Raw genomic sequence first — 10,988 nt, 5'->3', positions numbered from 1 at the left:
TTTTTTTAGCGTAATGATGGGCTTTGAGAGTTTTTATGAAAACCTTACATGGATTTGAGCGTATTGAAGTTTAACATTGAGCGTTTATGTAAAATGGTTTGAGAGTAATTCGCATACCTATTGTACGTCAAACGACGATTGAATGATAACTTTATCCTTGAAGAATAACTATTCGTCTTGTCTCTTCCAATTAACAATTGTTTGTCTTCATATGCTAATATGTTTTTGACTCATTTTGTTCTTCAATCCAATATGTATAAAAGAACATAGAATATCATCCCTACAAATCCTTACTCAAAGAAACACTAGAAACGATGGTAACTATTCCGGAGACGATGATAAGATCTTCTGAAGGCCCCCGACCCATTCCCTTGATTGCCATGGGCACCGCAACAGAATCAGGCATTGCAGGCATTGAAGTGGTGACACCATCAACTCTAATTGAAGCTATTAAGGTGGGTTATCGTCACTTTGACACAGCAGCTGTATATCAAACTGAGAAACCCATCGGGGAAGCCATTGCAGAAGCTCTTAGATTGGGTCTCATAAAGTCTCGATCCGAGATTTTTATTACCACCAAGTTGTGGTGTAACTCTGCAGACCGCCATCTTGTTGTTCCGGCCATCAAGCAAAGTCTCAAGTAAGAACTATACATTATTTTTATTATTATTAATTTTTAAACTCAAAACAACTAATATGCCTAGGTTCCACCGCTAACTGCCACACTTTCGTTAATGAACATCGAAACTTATATACCATTGTCTGTCAACAATGTATAGTTTGGGTTGTTTGTGAAAAACTACTTTTGTAGTTTATGATAATATCTTAGTTGTCAAAGCTTAGCCAAGATATGAAAAAAAGAAACAAACATAGCTAGCTATTAACAGTTTATCAACTAATGAAGGAATCTGGGACTAGAGTATGTAGATCTATATCTTATAAATTGGCCACTCAAGCTAATCCAAGATGAGTATTATAAAGGCCCTGTTCCAAGTGAGTGCATAGCCGCGGTGGTTATGAAAGCTGTCTGGGAAGGAATGGAGGAGTGTCAGAATCTTGGACTCGCCAAATCCATTGGTGTTAGCAATTTCTCTACTAAAAGAATCGAACAAATTCTTTCGTTTTCCAACATCCCTCCAGCTGTCAACCAGGTAATCATCCTTTATGTGTACTGAAATAGGATCTTTTAAAAGTCATGAACTTTCTTCGAAAAGTGTTAGTTTCAAAAGGTTTCGTTTAGTGACTAATGCGGTATTTTCTTTCAATTACGGGTCGGTTTTTGTCTAAGACAACGACTTCTGTTTGTCCACAACAAAGGGGCAGTATGATCCTTAATGACGACTTCACCTTGATGGTTAGAATATGACCAACTATCAAAGTAAAGTCCACCGAAAGTGAAGTTGCCATCTTAGATAATGACTTCACTTGCTACAAGGCATAAATCTATTACACTAATCTCTTCAGTATTGACAACTCCAAGATTCAAAATCCACTATCTTGGCTAGTGCCTAGCTCAAAATCGAGAACAACAAAGTCCCTCTTTTTCATCAAGGACTTCGAAAATATACCATGAACCGTAGGATGATTTATCTTGGTTGAACAAAGTCAAAAGTTAAAATGGTGAAACTGACATCCTTGTATTTGGTTTGAAGATTGAGATGAACCCACATTGGCACCATAGAAAAATCATTGATATTTGCAAAGCGAATGACATCCTAGTGATGCAGGAGCATCCGATCCATTAAGTCGGCCCGGCCCAAACGTTTATTTTTATTTATAAATAAAGTTGTTAAGTCTTTAGTTTCATTAGTTTTTGATTGAATTTTAATTGAAGAGAACTTTGTTCTTGGAACCTATGGTTCAAATTATCAGTCTTTGATTAACGAAAGTGTCATGAGCCATTTGATTGCTTCCGTTCTCGCATCAGTTGGTATCAAAGCCGAATTTATGGTTCAAAATGCCTCCAAGGAGAAGACCGGTCGATGAGGTTTACGAACGAGAGTTAGAACAACGATTTATGGCGTGGGTGGAGCAACGACTGGATCAAGTGGTCGATCAACTCAATGATCGAATGGCTGACTTGATGAATCGTCGAAGGCCGGCCCCAGAGAATAGGGATTTCGATAATCAGTTTTTTGATAATGATGATTCGTCTTCCGAAGAAGGTTACGAGAGGGGACCAAGACCAGAACGTGGAGATGGAAACCGGCGTTGGGATGCTGGGATCCGTACTGATATCCCGGAATTTGATGGGACTAGTTTGGATCCGGAGGGGTTCATCGATTAGTTGGTTATTGTAGAAGAGGTGTTTGAGTTCCGAGAGGTCCCTGAAAATAAGCGGGTCTCTTTGATCGCTACTAGGCTACGTGGGAGGGCGTCAGCATGGTGGCAACAGTTGAAGATGACACGAAATAGACTCGGGAAGTCACGGATCGTGACATGGGCCAAGATGAGGAAGTGTTTGCGGGACACTCTTTTACCTCACAACTTTCAACGGTTGATGTATCAACGTTTGCAGAATCTGAAACAGGGATCCATGTCGGTTGATGAATATACGACCGAGTTTTATCATTTGATTTCTCGTAATGATATTCAAGACCGATGAACAACTCGTTGCTCGGTATATTGGAGGTTTAAGGGTTCAAATCATGGACTCAGTAAATCTTTTTGATCCGTTAACGGTCGCCGAGGCACACCAAAGGGCCTTGGATTTTGAAAAACAAAACCGTCGGGTGGGCGGTTCGTATTCACCAGCCCCTGATGGAGGAAATTCGAGGTCGGGTAGTGGAGGACCTCGTGTCGTGCCTAGTCAACAGAGGTCGGGGGCCAACAAAACTGGGTCGACTTCTAAGGGGGCTAGTAGTAGCGGGGTGAAGTGTTTCAAATGTGGTGAGACGGGTCATCGACAAGTTGATTTACAGGCGGGTAAGAGGCACTTGCTTGTTGAATCCAAAGATGAACAATATGAAGAATATGAAAAGGCCCAGAGTACGATGAACAACCCGAGTACAAGGAGGAGTTTGTGACCGGTGATGTGGGGGTGAACTTGGTAGTTAGGCGTTCTTGCTATACACCAAAGACTGATGCGAGAACGGAAGCAATCAAATGGCTCATGACACTTTCGTTAATCAAAGACCGATAATTTGAACCATAGGTTCCAAGAACAAAGTTCTCTTCAATTAAAATTCAATCAAAAACTAATGAAACTAAAGACTTAACAACTTTATTTATAAATAAAAATAAACATTTGGACCGGGCCGACTTAATGGACCGGATGCTCCTGCATCACCTAGTAACTGCGTACTCACCGTTAGGTGCAGTTGGCAATACCACATGGGGACACAACATTGTAATGGAATGTGATGCTCTCCAAGACATTGCCAAGTCTAAAGGCAAGACCGTGGCTCAGGTACTCTTGATTTCTTGACATCTATAGTTATAGGAGCATGTTATAAAATTGAAATCCATGTAAAAATAAAAATGATACTTCCTTGACTATGAAGTCAACAACTATTGTTTCATATCAAATGTCTAATGCGATAGTATTAACATGCAGATTTCGTTATGATGGTTGTATGAGCAAGGTGTGTGTATAGCAGTTAAGAGCTTCAATGTAGAAAGGATGAAGCAAAACCTTGACATCTTTGACTGGTCGTTTACTGAGGACGAACTAAACAAAATGGACCAAATTCCTCAACGTAGGGGTCTTTATCTATTTGGATTAGTTGTGAGTGAGCATAATGATATAACAGATGAGATCGACACAGAGCTTGATTGAAGAAGTACTATTATTAGTATAACTTGGTGTTGACATTATACAATGCATGCTTTATTAAGATATCATCAGTTTGGTTGTTTGCTTATCTTCAAATTGCTTGTCCACTTTGCAATAATTATTGGACTATAATCTAGTTCGTTAATCCATGAGTCTTGAGCCTACAAGACCAACTTATTTTAATTTTACTATTAATGGGTCAAGATAATACTATTATGTATTTTAGTTTGGGTCAAAACAATTGTTATGGCTGGTTATAAGCAAAGCACATGTGTGTTTAAGTCCATATAGGATTGGAACAACTTTAGGGAGATACAAAAGGAAAGGTGGTTATCATTGAACCATCACTGATTCGCATCCTATATAATCAATGACAAAGTCAATTAGACGGTGTGTGTTCTATTGGTGTGTATTTAAATTAAAGTTTGTATACACATTCTAGTTTAATTTTTTTTTTGTATTTGTTATATATTTCTATCCTTTGATCAATTTAAGATGACAGTAACCTGTTAACTATATAAGCTATTTTTGACAAAGCTTCATCTCAAAACTTAGGCATTCCTGAACTAGTCAGCATACATCTCATTTTGTTTAACAATGCTCTATTCATCTTTTCCACAAGACCATTTTGTTGTGAAGTGCCCATAAAAGTTAAATGTGTAGCTACACCATGGTTTTTGCAAAATTGATGAAACCAACTGTTGTGGGTAGAAATTTCAAGATCCTGACAGGCAGAATTCTCAAAAGAATCCTCGCAACACGACATGATCACAGACAGACAAGGTTCTTAGAAAGTTTCATTATTAGTTATCATTATCCTTTCACTCTTGACTTGGTCTTGCATGCAATGTTCGACAATTAATACTCAGATGAAGACTTGGTCAAACCATTAAAGATAAGAGACGTTGGGGGCTGTTACAACTCGTTTATAGCAAAGATACACCATCCGTAAGTCCGTAACCACTCCGGGATCCTCGCCAGAGCAATTAACGTTCATTATTGTCAATTATTATTGTTTTATCCTTCTTGTAACTATATATATAAGTGACTGAGATCACATAAGACACATACACACCCCCATATACACTCTTTTGTACTCATAGCAGCAATCAAGGTTTTTTGCCGGAGTTCCTCAAAGGATCACGAGTTTTTTCCTCGCTAAAAATCGTTGTGTCTTGAAACTTTACTTTTCATTTTGTTTACATATTCAAGCATCCTACCTCACAATCTAAGTTTGATTATTTGATTATCTTTGTGTAAATTTTGACCAAAACACCAACCATTGCAGAATTCTAATCCATAATTTGTTCTAAGTTTATTCAATTTTCTTTTAGTTTGGGTCTCCATCAAGACTTTTCATTCTTTAAATCTATAAATGTTTCATCTTTATGTTTTAGAACAAATACCCAAACCCTTCTTAAAAAATTAATTAATTAATTAAAGAAAATGCCTAGCTCCACAAAAAACCAGTCTTTATAGGACCCAAGATTAGCACGTACATAGTCCAAGGTACCTACGTTTGCCTTTCTTGAATCTAGCCCTTTTGGCCTTCCGTAGTATGCAATTTAAAAAAAAAAAAAAAAACCAACTTCACGGGTTTTGAGACTACAAAGCATTTGTTATTTGCTTAATTTAGTAAAACTTTGTACACTCATGTGACCTATATTATGACACAACAATACAATAACGCCATTAATAACTGTTTCTGCAACTACAAAAACACCACTAGGAGTAACTTCACCATTTAAAAGGTATATACTACTGCCACTTCATAAACCACATATCATGAACATAGACCCCTTTTATCACTTTTAACTTTTCCATCTTTCAAGCTAATATGATATCCATACTCTCAAAAGTACCAAGAGAGGATATTCCTTTTCAAATCATGAGTGTACCTTATATTTGCAAGAACAATATTGGTACCATTCTCTAGCTTGGAATGAAACAATATCAAACCCTTGAATATTGGAGGGTTTATTACACCCAACCGTATGTATAGTTCCTTTTCTTAAGAGGAGTCAAATGATAGGAACATCCAGAGTCCATTCATATATCGTATACTTCCTGATCTTGTCACAACATATACATCTGCACTCTCATAGCCATCAAATTCTTCACGTTGTGCAGAATGACTCTTTTGCCCCGTGGAGCTACTTCCTTCGCCCTTCTTCTTTTTCCATTCAGGGCAATCCCTTTTGATCACAAGAGTTACATATGAAACATCTCTTCCTGGCCTTTGGCTTTTGATCACCCTTCTTCTTGAATGATCATTAACCCCTTCATCTCTTAATTCACTCTTCTTCTTCATTCCATTGACAAGGTTTTTCTACCATACATCAAAGTATCAACAAATAACTCATATGATGATGGTAGCGATCGATGAGAGAAAGATTATGGCTTGATCTTCTTTATCTAATACGATCACAATGTTCTCTAAATACGGGTTCAATTTATTGAACTCATCATTATGGTCCCCTAGAGGCTAACCTAATGACATTTGAAACGTATAGAGACGTTTCTTGAGGTACATGTAATTAGAAGGGACTTAGTCGATCATATACAGGCTCTCCCATTTGAGCCGAACTCCGACAATCGTCTGTTGTTTTCAGATTTCGCGAAGAACTTTGTCACCAATACTCAAGATGACGACATGTGTTCCTTTTCAAGAATGTCACGCTTCTCTTTATCGGTTAACCCTTGAGGCATATTCTCTTCACCCAATAACACATCAGATGGGCCCATATGCACCAAAATGCTCTCATCTTGACACGTCATAAACTTAAATCGTTCTTCGGTTAAACTTCTACAAATCAAACTTCGCGTTTGCCATTGTTGCAAATTAAATAGAACAAGACGTAGAGCTATCTTCGAACAAACTGAGCCGAAGCTCTTAATTATATCAACTGTTATAGAATTAAGCAGAATTTGATCAATAACACTGAAGAACACACTCAATCTATGATTATGAACATGGGCAAAAATGCAATGAAAACCCAAATTGACTTCGGGGTAATAATAAAACATAAATAAAAACTTTAAACATAAACAATAAAAAATAAATAAATTATAAAAATTATATATAACCTTAAGAAACTACAATAAAAACTGATAAATAGAGCAATTTGACATAAAACTTATACATGTAAATTAACAAGTAAGAAGTAAATAAAAAGTTGTACTTTCTCATAATTTCTAGAATAACGAATTAATGAACATACACAGTAAAAATCCCATAAAATGCATGGTGGGTCTGCGGAGGATGGGACGAGAACAAACATTTCCTATATCTCTTAAAGAAAGAACTATTACCATAAACTGTGTAGGTCCCGTGACTGGATCTAACAACACTCTAATTATTACTAGTTATCTTGGATCAACCTTTCAACTAGTTGGCGGAAACAACTAGCTAGGACTGAGATCTCGGAACACAATATATAGTGTGTGTATTCCCATACACATCTTTCATATAGAACGGCCCAATGGGTTCCAAATACAAATGGCCTTGGGCCCAAACATATAAAAGGTAAACTTGAACAAACTTACAAATTACAAGTAACAAATACATAAGACTAAACTAGAAATGAGCCTTACAAACTGATTTTTTACATTTATGTCCATACGTTAGAATCCAATAAATGTGTACCATGTTTGATTTTGTTCTTGTAACAACTGTGTGAAAAGAATACACATTTATAGGTATGTATATATGCATATTAATCAAATTCATTGTCAAGTGCTTCCATGTTTCTTCCTTCCGACCATCTTGATCCGTGACCATGTTTCGGCGATCTTCGATAGACCCGGCCTGATGTAATAATAGAACCCAAAGACAGCAAAAGAAAGTGCATATCAGAACAAACCTGCTAGTCGCATTTTATAGCTGCATAGAGGTAACGAACAAAGAGCAACGAGGCATGGAAACCCACACTTCCAAGTACTAGAAATATGCCATAACTGACACAAGCCATATACCCAAAGAAAAATGAGGTTTGCATGAAACCACTCATATCTGATCTCTGGATATAATAATATATGCAATAACCGTATATAAACAATCCTGTTGACCCGCCACAGAAAAATGACCTGTGAAAAATAAGCAACTTTTATTAGCTCAGGTATTCGATACGAAAATCACACAAACTAAAAAAAGTACCTCCACCACCACTCATGATCTTCAGCAGCCAGTTGGAAGTAAGTTAGTGCGACCGACACTAAAGCAGTCATGATCAAAAGCAGAATGAAGACTACAAACAGAATATTGTAGAGTGTGTACACGCGATGGCTCCAGACAGTTGCGAATATGTAGTAAAGCTGAATATATATAACACTGAAAGGCAGAATACCAGCTAAAGCCATATGAGGAACAACGCCCCTATACCAACGGAGCCGAGGAACCTCTTTAGGACACTTGGCTGTTCTACACGGAGCTTGGAAATCAGTTGCTCGGTTCTTCCCAATAAACCCTCCTAAAAGAAGCAATGGTGATGCTAAAAACACCGACAAAACCGTTAATATTACTATTCCTCTTAACGGCAATGCAGCAGTTGTTCCATAAACGACAGCAACACTATTTAGGAAACTAAATGTAAGAAATAGGGGCATAAAAAATAACCCTCCGGTCAGCATTAGGTTCTTCATCTGTCAAACAAATAAACGAAGCTTATTAATTGAATAAAGGTTAACAGATTATATGTATGATAAGTTCACATACCCAATGGATTCCTTCAAGTTGAGAATAGAGAGAAACAGATGTATATCCCGAGACTATGGATGCAGCTGCATATACAATAACAAGTGCATTCCAGAATACTCCTCGAGCATAGGGAGGAAAGAAACCAAGGAGGCCGAGAACAAGAATTGATATGATGCTGCAAATGTAATCAATTTACAAGATTAGTTTCTGATAATTGAATAGAATATTAAGTAAAAGTTGAAAACACTTACAGTACAAGCAAGTGAGTGCCAGAACCGAGAGCAGCAGCAAATAGAGACTTGTGTTTTGGGAATCTAAACACGTCACCATGGATGTTCTTCCATCCCGTCTCTTCATGGTTTTCAGCTTCCACGTCACGTGCGTAGCTTTTATAGTTTCATGCAAAATAAGAAATATAGAATGAGATTAACATATTGGTAAAGGATTTAATTGTGTTATGTTTATAATAATAATAAAAATAATACTTGGATATGTCTTTGCGAAGGACTAGCACATAAAATGTCACTAGAATAATAGTCAGAATGAGGAGCGCAACAGAAGAGAATGTAATTGAGTGATGATGAACCGACAAGTGGTGTGGTAAAATTGAAGAACCGATGTATTTCTCCATTCTGTTATCAAAAGGCTGATCTGTCTTCTTCCACCTAACAGAATATGTGAAATTGACATTAACTTCTTTGCCCTCTGTCATGTATGCCACAGAATGACCATCTGCTCGAAGATTGACCTCAATAACATGATCAAAATTGTAGAGAACTTCAAATTCAAAATGTGTGTGAAGGATAGATATGCTATCGTCAATCGCTTTGTTAGTATAATTCTTTTGCACCCTTCCAATGAAGGCCCAGATTGGCAAGTCATCAAGATACAACTGCATATAGTAATCCTTATCGATTGCATTTCTAAACTTAGAAACGTCTCTTTTGCTTAGTGTCGTGTTGCATAATACTTCATAATCTTTATCCACAAGGAATTCAATCTTGTATGGAGTTGAAACAAGCCAATCCCCGTTCAACATTTCACCTAGATTAAGGTTTTCCTCTTCCACAGTATCTGTTATCCAATAAACCATTATTGCAAACTTAATAAAAAACCAAAGAAAGACAAATATATTTCAAAAAAGAATTACAATAGGGGAGATCATAATAAGCATATGTTTCCCTGCATACAAAATAAGCATATTTATATAACCTGTACACACATGATACCTTTTACATATTAAACATATATTTTTGGAGAAATGTAACTAACCGGGAATTATGGTATGGACCAATTCTGTCGGCATAGAAGGGGACTGTATCTCCTTTACTGAACCGATGATTAGAGGCATCTGATTCTGCTTGACTTCTAAGGCAGGTCAAGAGAAGAGCAATAACATAAAGCATTTTTGGTAATCCCATCAATCTTATTATACTGAGACAAAAAAAAAGTAAGCATATATGAGCAACTAACAAATAAACAAACGCACCGAGTAATATCTCAATGAGAATATATAAGTAACTATGATTTTCTTAAGCTAGGGGTGTTCAGAATTCGATTCTGATTCGAAAAATTTGAAATTCGACTCGATTATCAAGGTTCGAAATTGGTTTTTAAAGATTTGAATTGGATTTTATTCAAATTCAAGTTCAGTATTTGATTTGAAGCGAATACGAGTATATGATTTTCAATTCGATTCAATTCGAAATATTATACATATATATATTTATATATACACACAGGTGTTATAATTATGATTTTGGTTTTTTGACATATTGAGAGTTTACTAATTTTGTAGATTAGCATTTTATATGTTAAAAGTAATTAGTTTGTAGTAGTTTTAAAAACAAAAGTAAAATAATTTATTAATTAGGGTGAATGTGAATTTATTTGAATTCGAGTTTCAAATATGAAATGAATCGACATTTGAACAGGGCATAAAAATTCGATTTCGGATTTGAATCGAATGAATAAAAACTAAATCGAATACGAATTAAGGTATAAAAAAATAAAAAAAAAAGCAAAAAAATCAGTCTGATTAATTCGAAAATTCGTTATTTGATTCGTTGAACACTCCTAACTAAAAAAAATGAGGCTAAGAAATTAATAACCATGAGCATTAATACATGTAACTAGTGAAAGTTTAGACCGAAGTCACTGAACCATGTTAAATCCTCGTGTCCGTTAATCCTATCATAAGGGACTGCTATCACAAGAGGCTAAAGTCAACTACTTTTTCTACTGAATTCAACTAAGAACTCGATAAATGAATCTAACAATTGCAAGTATATTTCATATTTCAAAAATTAAGCTGAATCATAGTGTCTAGATATGAACAGTCGAATATAAAACATTCAGTTTGAGATAATCGAATTACACGGTTGAGATAAAAAAAACATTAAGTAAATATGAACAACGTACAATTGAAAGATCAGTGAACTAGAGAGATAGAACCTTTTGTGGTGAGCAAGCTGGTTGACCTGATGGAACTGGTCTTCGCTAATATAAACTCATAAG

The 10,988-nt window shown here is 36.2% G+C and overlaps 1 protein-coding gene and 1 pseudogene across 2 annotated transcripts; one reads left to right on the top strand and one right to left on the bottom strand.

Annotated features, from left to right (window-relative positions):
- Nucleotides 1-314: 314 nt before the first annotated feature.
- LOC143607439 (D-galacturonate reductase-like) lies at nt 315-3,778 on the top strand (annotated as a pseudogene). Its single transcript, XR_013148970.1, has 6 exons — nt 315-640; nt 905-1,151; nt 1,653-1,718; nt 2,639; nt 3,294-3,409; nt 3,557-3,778. The product of XR_013148970.1 is annotated as a D-galacturonate reductase-like (transcript).
- Nucleotides 3,779-7,398: 3,620 nt separating this feature from the next.
- Nucleotides 7,399-10,153, bottom strand: LOC143607438 (transmembrane 9 superfamily member 2-like). The gene is made up of 7 exons (XM_077082886.1): nt 9,744-10,153; nt 9,606-9,653; nt 8,957-9,547; nt 8,723-8,857; nt 8,490-8,646; nt 7,932-8,416; nt 7,399-7,861 (listed from the first exon to the last, which is right to left on the bottom strand). The coding sequence occupies exons 1-7, from the start codon at nt 9,890-9,892 to the stop codon at nt 7,642-7,644; spliced, it is 1,785 nt and encodes a 594-aa protein (XP_076939001.1). The 5' UTR covers nt 9,893-10,153; the 3' UTR covers nt 7,399-7,641.
- Between the last annotated feature and the right edge of the window lie 835 nt (nt 10,154-10,988).

The sequence above is a fragment of the Bidens hawaiensis genome, unplaced genomic scaffold, assembly GCF_021521415.1.
Source record: "Bidens hawaiensis isolate Kalapana, Puna unplaced genomic scaffold, B.hawaiensis_p1.1 tig00082395_1, whole genome shotgun sequence".
Lineage (NCBI taxonomy): Eukaryota > Viridiplantae > Streptophyta > Magnoliopsida > Asterales > Asteraceae > Bidens > Bidens hawaiensis.
Note: the sequence above shows the minus strand (reverse complement) of the source record. Positions and strands in the feature narration are given on the sequence as shown.

What these genes read in the sequence shown, in the direction of transcription:
- LOC143607438 (XM_077082886.1), bottom strand. Translation starts at nt 9,892, where the DNA reads ATGGGATTACCAAAAATGCTTTATGTTATTGCTCTTCTCTTGACCTGC. An exon ending in AACTTGAAGGAATCCATTGG is followed by an intron (nt 8,417 to 8,489) that starts GTATGTGAACTT and finishes TTTGTTTGACAG; the next exon opens with ATGAAGAACCTAATGCTGAC. An exon ending in GATCATGAGTGGTGGTGGAG is followed by an intron (nt 7,862 to 7,931) that starts GTACTTTTTTTA and finishes TATTTTTCACAG; the next exon opens with GTCATTTTTCTGTGGCGGGT.